The following is a 16,690-nucleotide window of genomic DNA, read 5'->3' as shown; positions in this document are numbered from 1 at the left end:
ACTTATATTTTGGAATGATAAAAGGAATAATTTTAACATTTTAAAGTTCCACGAACCCTAAAAGCATTTTATACTCAACTTTATTTTCTCTTTAAAGTAAGAGACAGGTTCACAAATCTTCTGATTTTTCTATGACTTATAAATGAGAGAAAGGAAGGGGGAATGTAATGAAAATGGTGACAAAGTGAAATTCCAGTTAATTTTCAGGTTGCCATTTGTATTGCTATAGCTGAAACAGAAGAAAATAGTATTAACAGTAGATAATCAATGTTTAATGCCCTTCATTTAAAAAAAAAAACACCAAAAAAATTCCCAGGTTTTATAAAAATATTGTTTTTCTTTTCAATTTTCCCCACATTTTGGAGTACACAAAAACACTGATTATCTTGAGAAAATCCACTACTACATTTATGTTAATAAATTAGTCGAATGGAATGGAATGCATACACATGCTTGTGTAAGTGTATATACTGCTAATATACAGTCCATGAAATAAACCACAGCATTAAACTGTGTTTACTCTCAGTACTCTCACTTTTCTCTATTTGTTGCTTTTTCTGTCCTCTTGTCCCTCAATATTTACCCAGAAAACTGTGAAGTTATTTTGGCACCTTTTTTTAAAGCTTTCAAATTTTAAAATAAACACCAACAAATTCCTGAGAAATTTCAAACAAAATAAAAACCAAAACTGAAGGGCCTTATGAATGCTGTATCATTTCTACCCTAGGTGGCACTATAGCCACATCAATACTTCAATGGAGAACTGATGCTACACCTTTTGTATAAACTAAGGATTAAAATCTTTTGTTTCTGCCTAGGTCACTCATTTTTAATGTGTCACTTATATAATGCATGCGATATACCTACCCTTTTGTGATGCATTGCTTCCAAAAACATTTTGCACTGCTTATAAATTTCTTGACCAGATTTATGATAGGTCTTGAGAAACTCTATAAACTCCTTGGACGCTCGATCTGTCTCAATGCTGACCTGCCTGTTTATCGATGGGCTAGGAGCCTTAGCTTCATGGATCTCTGCTGGGAACATTAGAAACAATTAGAGATTAATTGTACTAATCAGTTAATGTATCAGATTAAAAAAATTATAGCAAGACAAACCTAATTTAAACTTTTATACATAAAGATGAATTTTTCTTTTCTGAAGAAAGCAGGATTAAATAGTGACATGTTGAACCATCACTAAATGCAAATATAAGAAACTGCTTATTAAACTAACAGTCACAAATATTTAAGCCAGATTCTCATTTACGTTAATGACCCTTCACATTAATTTTGACAGTATAAAGGAGACAACATGGGAGCAAGTTACAGTTAGATGCTCACTTGAAAACTCCTTTATATTGCCAGAGCAGTATTAGTGTAAATGAGAATCTGGCTTTAGTGTTTGAATCACAGCAGAAACACCAAATATGCTCCAGTTTTCTACATGGAGTTCAACAGATGGGGAAAACCCTTCCCTTTGTTTAGTGGGATTTGTTTCAGTAGTGGATGCAAGTTTACAAAGCTGGAAATGTATACATTAACATGGGATTTCCACACATTTCTCTCCTGGAAACACGTACTTCAGAAAATATTGGTTGCACTTTACAAGACAGACATACAAACGTGATAGGATCTTCTCTACCCAAGTTTAGCACACCCACCTCTCAGTTTGTCAGCCAACGCTGTCAAAATGAATGATTGAATGTAAGGTGATGTAAATGAACACGATGAAAAGCGAGAAGCAAAGAGAGAAAAAACATGAAAATATTCTTAATAAGCAGATCTTCAATGCAAACAAGGCCATTTATAACATGCAGAACAAGAGAATGCACTGTGTCAGTAGCCATACATGCAGGACTTCAAAAAAATCAAAGTTTTCCTTTAAATAGGAGGAAAATAATTTGTCCATTAAGTTCAAGTAGTTAATTTGGTTTCTCATTCAATAAGACTTTTATAGGCTCAACACTATGTCAGATTCATCTCTCATGTTTAACTTCACATATTTCAATGGAATTGTACGCCAGGGATGAATTTGACCAGCAATGTTTAAGAGGGAGACTCTTCAAGGGCTTCTCACTTAGCAATATTGTCTTCTCTTGATAGAAATCAAAATAGACACTATTAGCAGTAATGCAGTTACAGTAACTCCTCCCTTAACGTCATCCAGGTTAATGTTGTTTCATTGTTATGTTGATGATCAATTCAAGAACAAGCTCGTTTAAAATTCGCAATACTCCCTTATACCTTGTTTGCCAGTCACACGCTTTGTCCACTGCTTGCAGAAAGAGCAGCCCCTGGAGCTAGCTGGTGGGGGCTTGGAACCAGGGTGGACCAGCAGCCCCCATCAGCTTCCTTAAGTTCCCTGTGTGGCAGCCACCTAGCAGGCTATCAATTGCCAGGCAGTTCAGCTGTCCCTCCCCCCCCCCCCCCCCCACTGCCATGTGCTGCTCCTGCCCTCTGCCTTGGAGCTGCTCTGGGGAGTGGGAGAGGGGTGTTAATGTCAGGGTGTCCCCCTCCCCGCTCCTTTACCACATCTCCACAGAGCAGGGAGATGGGGGGGGACAACACACACACCACAGGGCTCAGGATGGAGGGAGCCTGGTGGCAGCAGCTGCTGTCTCAACTTGGTGATCTACTTAAAAAGGCAGTGTACTTAGAGTGGGGTCAGCATACTTAATGGGGAATGCACATCTCTCTCTCTCTCTCTCACACACACACACACACTCTCTCTCTCTCTCTCTGCCAAGCTGTCTCCCCTCCTTCCATTCATGCTGCCTTGTAGAGTGTGAGGCTACATTAACAACATGAGGGCTCAGCCAAGTGCTAGTTCATCATTTAGCAGTAAGGCATTCTCTGGGAAATATCCCACCCTCTTCCACCCTCTGACTTCACCACCTCAACCAAGCTTCACAATCATCACTGCTGTGTACAATATTAAACTGTTTAAAACGTATACTGTGTATATGTAAAATTTCTCTGGAACCTAATCCCCTCCCTCTTAACATTAATTCTTATGGGGAAACTGGATTTGCTTAACATCGTTTCGCTTCAAGTACCATTTTTCAGGAACATAACTTCAACGTTAAGCAAGGAGTTACTGTACCAGTATGTGTTAAAATTTTACTCCTTATAAGCCATATAAATAGAAGTATTTGAATTCTATCAGTTAAGATCAATATTGCTAAAGCAAATTGATTCATTTCTATTTATACCCAAAGGTGGTTGTTTAAGTATAAAGAAGAATTTAAAAAAATTCTGAAGATTCAAAGCAGAGATTTTGTACAGTATGCAAGACTGGAGTCTACATAGTAATTTGAATACTACTTAAATGCAATCTAGTAGATTGCCATGACAGTAAATAATTTACTAAATTTAGTATCAAATAACTAGTTGGGTAACAATATGCACTTTATAAATACAATTGAAAAGAAAAAAGCTCTAATTCTGGAAGAGTATTCACTCAATTATATCAAATAACTTTATAATAATGTTTTCTAATTCACCATTAAACAATGTGGAGTATTAACTAATTGGCTTCCTTCAGTATTCAAATTTATCAGCATGAAGTTTTATCATCTGCCTATTCCTATGACATTTGGCTGATTAGATATCCATAAAAATGGCAGCCTCATTCTGCTGTTTCTAGTTTTTGTTTAAGGACTACAAAAGCTCTGTTTAGAAAGCTTCATGAAAGACACTTTTAGCGTAGTAAAGGTAAAATATTAATAGCCTCCATCTCGACACAGTTACTACAGACATGGCTACAACATTTGAGAGCTGTTTTCATTTGCTCTCTAATTTAAATAACTTTTCTCTTTAATAGTCTCAGCACCCAAATTTGTAATAATTTAATATGAATCAGGGAAGTTGCAATTTTATTTGCTACTACTCTCTACACAGAAATTTTGGCTTAAGACATGTGAAGCAGCATACTGTGTATTGCTCATTACAGTCTGCAAGCTATGTGATTTCAGTGATACTATAGAATAAGTGTAGTAAAGTGTAAGTAAGCGTGCATATTTACTGATAATTTAATCACAGAAAAGGAATAAAGCCCATTTGAGCAGCTTAGGAAGAGCCTGCAAGAGGAGCTATATCAACACAATACAAAAAACAGAAGCGTGGGGATGTAAGGATAATTTTTTCAAGGAGGATAATCATCATTTACATGAATATCTCCTTTTTCTTTCATTTCTATGTGGCAATTGTGTGCCACAGCAGAACATTAGCATTACAGCTGCTTCACACTATGGTTGTGCCATTACTTGGACTAAAGTCAATGAATAAGAATATGAAAAAAAGTATTTTCTAGTACTCCTCAAACATACGTGTATACCCGATATAGTCTGTAAAATAAAGACACTTTGAAATTTAGAATTTCTTTAGAGACCAGAACATCAGAATGCCAAACAACATGCTATGGCTAAGATTTTGGACAAGATCCTAAAGCAGTTACTTTGTCAATTTTGTTATTATTCAACTCAGACAATAAAAAAGTGGCTTCACTCATAACGTAAAATTGCTTTCCCCCGATTTATGTAACCATGGCCTGAAGACACATTTTGAGAATTTACTGGGTATAATTCAAACAAATTTACACAAACTAAAGTCCCATTTTGAGCATAGTTATTTTTAGTGCAGCATTTTAGAGGCTTTTTTTTTTTTAAATAAATAAAGATGAACAAGCATACAGACTCATTCGCTATTTTTAAAAAGCGGAAATTTGGTTTCTTTTATAGTTTGATTCCAGAAGTATTGTGCAAGGAAACAAATCTCTAAGAAATTTCAGTTTCATTTTTTTCCCCTAAAGGCAACTTGTTGGTTCAAAATTTACTTATCATAAACCAGCTTTAGAATGTAAAAAAATTTCAAGCATTGCCTCTCATCATGATCACATTCAATGGCCTAAGTTACAGCTGGCACAACCCTAGTTTGGCTTTTGCAAAGCCCAACTAAATAAACTTACTAGAACAAGCCGACAGCTCTCCAAGCTGTGCTGTGTTACCTTCAGTAGGGGAAGCCAGCTCCCAGGAGGGAGTAAAAATCTCCTTCAAGTCCCTGAGAATGTTATCAGCATTTCGCTCCCTCCCAAGCTGTCCTTGCTTAAGGTTTCTCTCTTGAGCAGCTGGAATAAATGCAAAAGCAAGCAAGACACCAAGAGCAAGAATATCAAGTGGTAAGGAGAACAGGACCAAAACGAAAGGAAAAACATGGGAATGAGAATAATGAATGTTACTGTTCTGCATCAGGGACAAGGAGTTAAGACATCAGGGATTTGAGATGCTTGTGTGTTTAACCAGGTGGCATTCATGCGCTGAGAGGTGAACACTCCAAAGTGAAAGCAAAGTATATTTCCTTTCTTATTCCAAGGAAATATGCAGTGTGTCTACAAAACTGAGACCCACCAATGTCACCTTTCCTTTATAGGAAAATATACTCCAGTTGTAGGCAACCTATGGCACAGGTGCCGAAGGCGGCACACAAGCTGATTTTCAATAGCACTCACGCTGCCCGGGTCCTGGCCACCAGCCGGGGGGCTCTGCATTTTAATTTAATTTTAAACGAAGCTTCTTAAACATTTAAAACACCTTATGTACCGTACCTACAACAATAGTTTAGTTATATATTATAGATTTATAGAAAGAGACTTTCTAAAAACATTAAAATGTATGACTGGCACGTGAAAGCTTAAATTAGAGTGAATAAATGAAGACTCAGCGCCCAACTTCTGAAAGGTTGCCAACTCCTGATATACTCCATGCCTTCTGGAGTTCCTCCTCGAGAGTCAAGTTCTCTATCAGCCATTTACTACCCAAGTCAAAGGACACAATCACATAATTAGTTAGTTTCTTTTTTTAAGTTATCACTATGCAAAGACAATGATGCAATTTTTCTTCTCCTCTTTCAACAGACTCTACAATGGATAACAAATATTTAGTGAAGAACAAACTTAGTATTCCTCCAGAAACTCCCTTTTTGTTTTTGTAAAACAATGTTTATTCATATTATTTTTCTTGAAGGGTACATGGCTTACACCATCTTAATTTTCCTTACAAAATTCTCTGAAGTCTTCAGAACACGTGGTGTTGCTTACTGCTTCAAAAGTGCATTTCCACAACATTTAGACATCTGTTTATTGAATATTACTAAAACTCAGGATTTATTATTATTCATAGAGTGTTCCCCTACAATTCCTAAACCATACCATCATCACATTGAAAATGTAGATGATTCTTGGTTCCAACAAAAACGTGTGTCACAGGAGCCACAGGACTCTGCCACATAGCTCTTTCCAATAAGGTTGTGATAGAGCTTCCAGCTGGAAGTATTTTTGAAGAATAAGGTTCCTGTAAGCTCTCTCCCTTAACATGAGTTGGAGTCATCCCACTTCCAACATTACTTCTAAGCAGTAAATTGTCCACTAATTTAAAAACTCATGTTTCTGAAAAAAAAAACCCAACCCTATACATAGTCAAAAGGTACCTATGTCCGTATGCATCTTTATTGAAAAGGTTTTGAGGAGAGTGAATGCTTGCCAGAAACCATCGTTACTCCAGCCATTTCAAATATATGCTTCACTCAATCCCTGCATTTAGCTCATTTTTTGAAGTTTAGTTTTAAATTGAATCTTCTATTAGTCTGGATATTGTGAACATTAAGCACATACTGCTAACATAAAGGTAGTTTTGTTAAATGATTTGAAAGTCACTTTTAATAAGGCTAATCCTTAAAATGAATGTTTGGGTGAAGAGGTGGTTGTCCTGTGCGAGAAGGAATTTATCACACTGGTTTACCAATCTGTACATTTGCCCATTACACCCCTACTGGAGCCTACGTTTGTCAAGGTGCGTGCATTAAAAGTTTATCAGAGCTGTTCCCTGCAAGTGCTGGTCACTGTTTGCTTTTGCTCTGATAAAGTAAATCACTTTGCTAGAAGTGTACCATGGTACCATCTATGGTTACCTTTTATGACTCCTGGCAGTTAACTAGTAACCATATTTACATCATTATAACATTAGGGCTTCTGGGTTTTTTTAAGGTTTGTTTCATTTTTTATGATTTATTTTTAGCAATTTTTGAGTTTTATGTACATATCCAAAAATCAGGGTTTTTCAGAGCTCTCTTGCACACACTGTAATGAGTAATGTAAATCACAGACATTACTCATTACAGTATATACTACTGTAGTCTTTGTAATGTTTCCTAAGGTGTTTTAACATAGTTCTGTTTCCAGCAGAGCTACCTTAAGGTGCAGTAGGGATATTTATTGTACACCAGCAGTGTCTACACAGTTAGTGCATTTTAGAAATCACATCCCTGTTTTCCGCATTACTGCTCTGTGTAGACAAGCCCTTAGATAAGGAAAAAAAAAAAAAAACCTTATCAAGGGAGTTTTATTCATGTTTATCAACTGAAAATCAGAAGTCCTAATTAATATTTATGACTTCAGATGCTCCTCAGTATAGTCTGTTCATAAAACATACGTAAAGAACCCTCAGCAACATTTTATAGGATTATTCATAGTGATTTTAACTGACAAAGCAACTCGGAAAGAATACGAAGTTTCCTCATACTCGGTATAAAAACCGAAAGAGGTTTAGCTGCAAACTTCCTTAGCTCAGCTTTGTATTCGTAGGATCTTTTACAAACAGTGATATCAGGAGAAAATTCCATTTGCTTTGTTTCAGGGACATATTAACGCAAGAAGCGGTGAAGGGAACAAAGGTCTTCTGAACAGTTTCTAATGTCAGCCCCCTGGCCTTTATTGGGAATTGTCATAAGAAAGGGTTACATGTCAAGCTAATACTTGTGATGACTTGGCTGGCCTCAGCTTTGTCGGAATGAGTGTAGTGTTGCTCTAGTTTGTCATTAAGTGAACTTGCTTACAGCTTCTGCTGTACAGAACAAAGGGAATGTTTCGAGCACAGGATGGGCTTAAATTGGAGGACAACAGATACACAAAATGTGCTTGTCATAACTATAAAGGGAAAGGAACAGCCCTTGTGTACAATACTATAAAATCCCTCCTAGCCAGAGACACCAAAATCCTTTTACCTGTAAAGGGTTAAGAAGCTCAGGTAACCTGGATGACACCTGACCCAAAGGACCAATAAGGGGACAAGATACTTTCAAATCTTGAGGGGGGTGTATGTGTGCACGTGTGGAGGCTTTTGTTTGTGTGTTCTTTGTTTTGGGGGTTGTTCACTCTTGGGACTAAGAGGGACCAGACATCAATCCATGCTCTCCAAATCTTTCTGAACCAGTCTCTCATATTTCAAACTTGTAACAGCCAGGCAAGGCGTGTTAGTTTTATCTTTGTTTTCTCAACTTGTAAATGTTCCTTTTTGCTAAGAGGATTTACCTCTGTTTGCTGTAACCTTGAACCTAAGGCTAGAGGGGGTTCCTCTGGGCTCTATGAATCTGATTGCCCTGTAAAGTTATTTTCCATCCTGATTTTACAGAGATGGATTTTTAACCTTTCTTTCTTCAATTAAAAGCCTTCTTTTTAAGAACCTGATTGATATTTCCTTGTTTTAAGATCCAAGAGGGGCTGGATCTGCACTCACCAGGAATTGGTGAGGGGAAAGGAGGGAGAATGGTTAATTTCTCCTTGTTTTAAGATCCAAGGGTCTTTGGATCGATGTTCACCAGGAAATTGGTGGAGGAGTCTCTTAAGGCTACCCAGGGAAGGGTTATAGTACCTGGGAGGGAGGTAGACAGAGTTTCCCAAATAACTCTTAAATGATTTAGGTGGTGGCACAAAAACCAGATCTAAGCTGGTAATTAAGCTTAGAGGTTCTCATGCAGGTCCCCACATCTGTACCCTAGAGTTCACAGTGGGGAAGGAACCTTGACAGTGTTGCTAAGAGGCAATTAGAGAAACAGTCCCTAATATCAGGTAAAGCGACCTGGTCAGAGTAAGCATGGTCAGTGGTAATAACTCAATTAGAAAAGAGAAATAACATGAAAATAGCATTGGCAGCAAAAGTCCTGCAAATTGAAGCTTACGCATGCATATTGTCTGAGTTGCATAAGATACATAATATTATGATACTTAATGGTGATTGGAAAAGAACAACCAACCATGTAATCTGGATGTGTATAAGTGTCTTAAAATGTGAAGGGATAGTTGGAGCTTCATTGGGGAAACCCATCATGAGTGACTTATACCCCAAGAGAAGGTAATTGGCCATTATCTCTTTCTGTACGTCTCTCGTATCTTGCTTTACTAGTAATTATCATTGCAAGAAAAGCTTCAAATAAAGGTTTGAATTAATAAACTTGAGTATCTCGGATGCAAGCGTGTGGCACCCTCACCCAACACCTTTAGGAAGGCAGGTAACTCATTTTCTGTTAACTAGTCTAAACTTCTTGGGATGGGACACTCAACATGGCCAAATTACATGGAGTATATTGTAAAGAGAACCACTGCTCATTAAGACCAGTGGTTTTCAACCTGCGATTTCCAAAGGGGTCCATACCTTCATTCAAAAATTTTTAAGGATCCACAAATGAAAAAAGGTTGAAAACCACTAATTTAGACCAACCCAAGACCAGCAAAACTTCTTCTAATTGCGTTAATCACAGACATGCACTGTCTACAGACCCTACAATTTCAAGTCCTTTTCACACCTTTTTTTAGTGGCAAATAGTTTGGGAAGACTGAAAAGTATTCACACAGATAACTCTTGTCAATAGTGTAAAGTGATCCAGGAGATCCATCAATACAGAGTCAGTCGTCACATCTGATGGTATTATGATGTCCCCTGTATGCAGATCAGAGGAACTACTAACAACTCAGTGGGAATTCAGATTTTAGAGGCTTTATTTGTGCATACAGTTTGTAAAGCACCTCAAAGAAAAGAGCATGGGAGTTCTGGAAAACAGTGGAGTAGATTCAAAACAGTAGTTTTACCAGTATTGTTTCTAACAGTGGAGATAACTCTGACCTTGTAACTACATAAGTACAGGATGGCGGCCCATATTCAAAGTAGTTATTGGCTTATATTTGGCAAACCATTATACACGGCCTTCTAAAAATCCATAAAGGGATATATTATACAGTAATGGTTAAAGAAATATAAGAATTACCCTTCTTAGCTCCTGTCCTGGAAGAAGCACTGAAGAATTTCTTCACAGTTGTCACCTTGCGTGTCTTTTCATTGCTTTTCTTTTCCTCAAACTTGGAAAAGGTGAGTGACTGGGCCCCTTGTGTACTCTGACTACTAGCATAGGCTTCTTCCTCCTCACGCTGAAGTCTAAAATTAAAAGAATTTGTGACTGTTTAGTTAGTTAGTGCCAACAAAAATTAGCATGCACTGACAAATCCATTACCTTTTCTGTTGCCACAGGCCTGTTCTCCTCCCTCACCCCCATATCAACTCTTCTTCCAAGCATCACTTCCCGGTCATATAAATCTCTCCTTTCCTCACAGTCAACACAGTAAAAACCTTTGTCCTTTCATCTTCATTATAGCTCTTCAAGGCAGAGATTGTGTTTTATCCGTCTTAAAGTATATTGTATTTATTATTCTAAACATTTTAACCATAATAATAAAGAGCTTACCTGCTGCTTCCACATCCCCAGTGAAAAGTTATCACTTTGTAAAAGGATTTCTTACAGGCCCAACACCATGGTACTTGGAGAATTACAAAAATACCACCACTCTTATTACCTGCCCCCTCTAGAGGTTATAAATTTGTTTTGGTCTATGCCAATCTTGGTGACAGACAGTGAACCGCAGCCACTGGAAACTGTGGGCAGCCATGCCTGTGGATGGTCGATGTAAACAAACTGTCTCGTGGCCCACCAGTGGATTACCCTGACAGGCCACAGGATGCACACCACTGAGTTAACGTATGTCTACATGAGGTTTTCTGAGGTTTTTTTTTTTAAAACTTGAATTAATTGATTGTCAGTTAACTTGAGTTAGCTAATCAGTGTCTATATTCTAGCCTGGACATTCCAAAGATGTTTGAGATTTATTCCGGATTGACTTCTAGGATCTGCCATAAACATTCAAATGCTGGAACCAATGCTTGTGGAGTAGCAAATGCAAGTAAACTGGCAATCAACTAAAGTTAAAAAAAAAAAAAAAAACAACTTTAGTGTAGACAAACCCTTAATGACAAATGTGGCCACATTCTCCGCTAGCTGAATCATGCATGCAACTTTCAAGGGTAAACTTTAGCTTTATAGTACTGCAGCCTGAAAGTAACGGAGGCATGGATAATTGTGGTGCAACATGCATTGGAAATCACAGTTGGACATTTTCAGGTCAGCTGAAGACAGCAGAAGTTACTAAAATGCCATTTATTGAATGGGCATGACGCAAAAACATCTTCTCACCCGTAATGTTAAAAACAAATCTTTGTTGCTAGCCTTGACTACATATGAAATTTGACCTGGAATAAGGTAGGATGTGCATTTAAAACAGATTGACTATTTCTGCTTATCTCCATGTGCAGATGCTCTTATTTCAGAATAAGAGTGTCCAATATGGAGTTAAACAGAAATAGCTAATCAGGAATAGCTCCCCAGGGTAGACAAGCCTATATTAAAGAAACAAGACTTACTTTAGTTACTTTATCAGCAAAGCTGGCAAAAGTACTGAAAACTGAAACTTCGTATTAATTATTGGCTAACCCCAAGATGCTGATGACCATGTTTCACAGCAGAGGAACTATGAATTTCAGGTAATACTGAAAATGGTGGCATTTTTAATTCTTGCTACTGCCAGGACAAACATATTAGCTGAGAAATATAATCAGCTATAATGTATTTAATCAGCATCTGAGAAAAAAGGCTGAAATAAAATGGTCCTAAAAAGAGTTTGCACACTGCCAAATATTAGTTACGGAATTCCAGACTTTATCATGTAGATTATGCAGGATATTTATTGGGCTTTTGTTTTGCTGTCCTTAGACACCACATAGCAATGCAAAAATGTCACAAATTACAAATTTCTTCCTTGGCATCAGAAATTTGATTCTGTCTCCCCGGGCAAAGCCCATAGTTGGCAACTGAAGGCAACAAGGGTAAAAAGGACTATAAATAAAAGATGGCCATACTGTTCAGCAAAGCTATCTGACTGCAAGAGATGAAGGAATAAAGAGGCATCTTTACCGCTCGGCCAGCTCCCAGTCATCCTGAATCTGCTTCTGCCTTGCCTTATGGTACTCTTCTCTCCAGCACTTGGAGCAGAAGCCCTGCCAAGCAGGGTTTCCATAGTAACCACATCCTTTCTTGCACAGTAGCTCTGACTGATCAACGTGAATTCCTCTGCGTTCAGACTTTAGGCTCATTTCTTCCTGTTTAAAGAGAAAAGGGTTAAAGAACAGAAGAGAAACTTGTTGACAGATGTTAAAAGAAATCTAGTGAAAATACTTTGATAAAGAAGTATATATATTTTGAAGAGTCCATTTATCTTAGAGAGACGCTACCTTCTCTCTAATTATTGAATAATTCAGGTAGTAAAAACACAAAGGCTAGAGAAGCCAGGGCAATTTTCACTAGTTAGAGAACACCCACATCTGATGGTTACACAATCATACAGTACCAAAACAGCGACAGGATGAATGTAAATGTGTACCACTTTTGTCAATGTAAAGTGCTACATAGAGGTCAACTATTAATACAGGAGGTCTGATTCTTCACTGACTTGCACTTTGTGTAGTCATACAACTCTGAAAAAAATGTAAAAGGTGACCAACGCAGAACAGTCCACCCTCACCAGGGTAGTATGTGAGTATGAGGGATTACACAATGTGCAAGGCAGTAGAATGTCAAATACAGTAAAATATATGAGTCTTTAATGAACAGATACAAGATGTATTTGTATTTACTAGATTTCAGAGCTGGGTGGCTGCTGACTGAGGGCCCAGCTTTGCAGGAAGCAACACAGAAGTAAGGGTGGCAATACCATACTATGCCATCCTTACTGCTGTGCTGCTGGTAGTGGCTCTGCCTTCAGAGCTGGGCCCCTGACCAGCAGCCGCTGCTCTCCAGATTCCCAGCTCTGAAGGCAGCACCACCGCCAGCAGCAGCACAGAAGTAAGGGAAGTAGTACCGCAACCTCCCCTACGATAACCTTGAAACTGCACCACCACCCCCGACAACTCCTTTTTGGGTCAGGACCCCTACAATTACAACACAGTGAAATTTCAGATTTAAATATCTGAAATAATGAAATTTATTATTTTTAAAATCCTATGACTGTGAAATTGACCAAAGGGACCCTGAATGTGATAGGGCCCTACTAATAAGACATATCACAGATCCAATATTCTCAGCCATTATAGCATGAAATAAGGCAATATTTCTGTTGAAGAAATTTACAACCATCTAACACTGATCCAAGAGTTTAATAAGCAACCAGATCCCTAGTTTCCTGCTCATTTTTCTCATTTTTGTCTTCAGTGAGACTATACGAGTCAGAATCAGTATTTGCACCACTGTCTCATAGTATTGAAGAGTCAAGTATTCATTATCTAGCAGTAGGTCTCAACTTCCAGATTTTTAAAATATTTGATGAAATACTGAACAAGACAAATGAAAGTATATTTACTGACCCAAACCTCTGAACTGTTTGAAAAGAATTAAATTTGGCTCAAACACACAGATTGAAAATAAATTGTGTACATTTCTTTACTCAGTTAGGACAGCTTGTCCCAAGGATAGTTTCAGTGATGAAGCAGTTAACTGTTTGATAGCTTCACTCTAATATCAACAAATTTGCTCCATTTATGACAAAACCAACATAAATTCATGTATGACTAAATATAAGCAACTCAATATTAAAGCACTACACATATATTAACATTAGAGCTTGGATCTGAACATCCTCTTACATAAACACAGCCCCACCCTAAAATATGATGTTTGACTACTGTAAGGGAACATGAAAAAGGAACTTGACCACACGCAGCTGATCTGGACTAGACTGAGTTAAATGCAAAAATGAAAATTAGCATAGTGAAAAATAATTTTTATTTAAAAATTGTTTTAATTTAAGTGTTAAGTTAGATGTTTTTTCTTGAATTGATTTTTAATCCAATAGTAGCCCTTAATTGGAAAGGATTCTTCAGGGGAAAAGAACATGACCAAAGTCTTCCCAATTCTGCTGAAGTTCACACATACAAAGGTTGTGGATAAAAAAACATGTTTTAAGCTTGTTTGATTTTGCTCAGCAACTAAAATATCTAGAGAGACATAGCATTATTTCAGGTCATAAGAAAGAAGAAACCAGTTTGTTCCCCCACATTGCCATCCATGAACCAGTGTTCTAGTACGGAAAGTGACATACACATTCTGTACCAGGTTAAACTGTATATAAAGAGACTATTTTTTTTAAAACTATGCCAATGTTCGACATTTCCCAATGACTTAGTAAAGAGATTTTAAGAGAACTGATACAGAAGAGAAACCAAACTACTTCAAGGAGGAACCAATTCAGGATTCTACTAAAGGTTTTATGTGGGGGAACGGTCATGGGTTTTTTTTTCCTCTCTCTCTTGCCCCTTTTTTCTCCAGTCTTTGAGAAAGGAGCAACAATCCTGATTCCTTAAGAGGATTTCCTAACATGGGCCTATATCTGGTAGGAATAGTTTTCATTTTGAATGGCTACAAGTTGGAAATAACAGTTATATATGCCAAGCTTTATCTCCCTGTTTATATGGACCTGACACCGTGAGGGGCAAAAAACATGATAATAACAAAAGCTGCAGGGCAGTTTTACCTTTTAGATGTTAATCCTTTTACTTGATAGTGTGTGGGGGGGAGGGAATATTTTAAGTTTAAATAGTAGTGATTGCTTTTGCTTCGCCTGTACCTTACGTTATTCATAATGGAAAAATAAATTATAAATAAACAAACAAGTGATGGGAAAGTCACTAGACAAAAATAAAGATTTAAGTATGAAAACCATCTCCTCTCTCTTGTTCCTAGAGATTAAGTCACCATGTTTAATTCCTGATGGCATACAGAACAGCTGACTTGAGGTGCCTTGCTATCTAGTGGACCAAACCCCAAGTGTTAGATGCGTGCAAGCGCCGCAACCTGGAGCTCAATGAATTCTTCAAAAGGAAATTTCTCCTTTTTATCCCATGTATAATTGATTAATGAACCTTAGAATCACAGCCCTAGAGAATGGGGAAATGAAACCCTGAAACTATTCTGCAACTATTCCCACTTAGCATTAAGTCTTCTTTCTAAAATAATAATGTTTAATCAGCCAAATTTCAAGCGAAAGCTTGAAACAACTGCATAATTATTTTTTGTATTAGACTATTATACTGCAGGTGCTTGCTTTAACCAAGCTTGGCTTTTCACATTGCATTAGCAATAGTTTTTTGAAAGTGACAATGTACACTTCAGTTGCTTCCATCAAGGCTGAGCTGACTGTCAGTGGAAGGATCAGCTTGAAGAAAAACATGTCAATGTTGTACGTTATCGGGAGGTTTAAGGAAGAGATTTTACCTAGAATATTCTAACAACATGAATTCTATATCCATTCTGTAAGATTGCTTTAACCATTCTAGGAAATAAGCCATATATTTTGCAACTATCATCTCAAATTACCACTCCCCCAGCACGCATGCACACACACACTCACCTACATTCCTTACTGTAACAAGAATAATATTTCAGTATTGTCCATGGACCACATCTAGAAATTTAAATTTCTTTGGCTAACAAGAGCAGGATGGTGCTTGAGAGACTCAATGAAGAAGGAATTTGGAGAAATGAGGGATGCAAAGTGAAGGTGCTCACACACACAAAACGCTCCAACCACTTGTGAGCTTGCATCATTTCTTGCTTTATGAAAGGGCTTGTTTACATCCAAGTGATGCAGACCCTACCTCAGCTTTCTGCAACTCTAAGGTTCAGAGATACAGTCAAATCTGGCTCCCTATATCTAAACAGACCTTCAATTGCTTTAAAAAGAATGGAAAAACCAGATACTAGGGCCAAGAAGATTTGTTTGGTGTGCTGCAAATGCTCTGCTGTACAGCAGAACAAAAAAACCAGATTCTTTTCAATGTAAAAACTCAGAAACTTGGTTTTAAAGTAGCTAAATGAATCCTTATTTGAGGAAGAAGTTCTAGACGAGGGAAGGGCCAAAACAATTCTGTTTCTTGTACTCTCTCCTTCTGGAGAGACTTACATAAGAAATCTGCACAGCCAAGCCACTAAAAGACACCAAACTGTCCCTTTCCCTCTCTTCTAAACATCCAGGGATTGAAACAGTCGCCCTGAATCAACAAGATGGTATCATGTCATATTTCTCAAGTTAGGCAACTTTCTTAAAGGCATTTTTTTCCGGAACATTTTTCTCATTTTTAAACAATCTGTTGCGTGGTCAGTTTCTGAATCTGCAGCTCAATGTTCATATTTCATTCAAACCCTTACATTAATTTAATTTTCCATATAAAAAAGTCAGCTATATATGGTATAAATATAACCACGTAACTGCGTTATCAATATTGTCTGTAGTACATAAACCTGTACAGATTACTATCTTCTTGAGAAAAGGTCATTATTGGGACTACATGACTGGATAGTCAAATCCCTTTGTTTTGTTTTTGAAGCTTTCCATTTTAAAATTCTAGTTCCAATCCTTCAATGTGCTTCTGTGATAGGGTCTTTTCTTTGTATTTAAATGAATGCATTACATACAAGCAATTGTT

General features: G+C 37.5%; 1 protein-coding gene across 1 annotated transcript in view; it reads right to left on the bottom strand.

Annotated features, from left to right (window-relative positions):
- The window catches only part of RABGEF1 (RAB guanine nucleotide exchange factor 1), a 63,562-nt gene that overhangs the window by 8,020 nt on the left and 38,852 nt on the right, over positions 1-16,690 (bottom strand). Inside the window, exons 9-11 of the mRNA XM_050929686.1 lie at positions 12,129-12,309; positions 10,095-10,261; positions 868-1,034 (exon numbers count right to left, since the gene is read on the bottom strand). Of these exons, the coding sequence (XP_050785643.1) occupies positions 868-1,034; positions 10,095-10,261; positions 12,129-12,309 (515 nt within the window). The remainder of the gene's footprint in view (positions 1-867; positions 1,035-10,094; positions 10,262-12,128; positions 12,310-16,690) is intronic.

The sequence above is a fragment of the Gopherus flavomarginatus genome, chromosome 19 (assembly GCF_025201925.1).
Source record: "Gopherus flavomarginatus isolate rGopFla2 chromosome 19, rGopFla2.mat.asm, whole genome shotgun sequence".
NCBI classification, from domain to species: Eukaryota; Metazoa; Chordata; order Testudines; family Testudinidae; genus Gopherus; species Gopherus flavomarginatus.
Note: the sequence above shows the minus strand (reverse complement) of the source record. Positions and strands in the feature narration are given on the sequence as shown.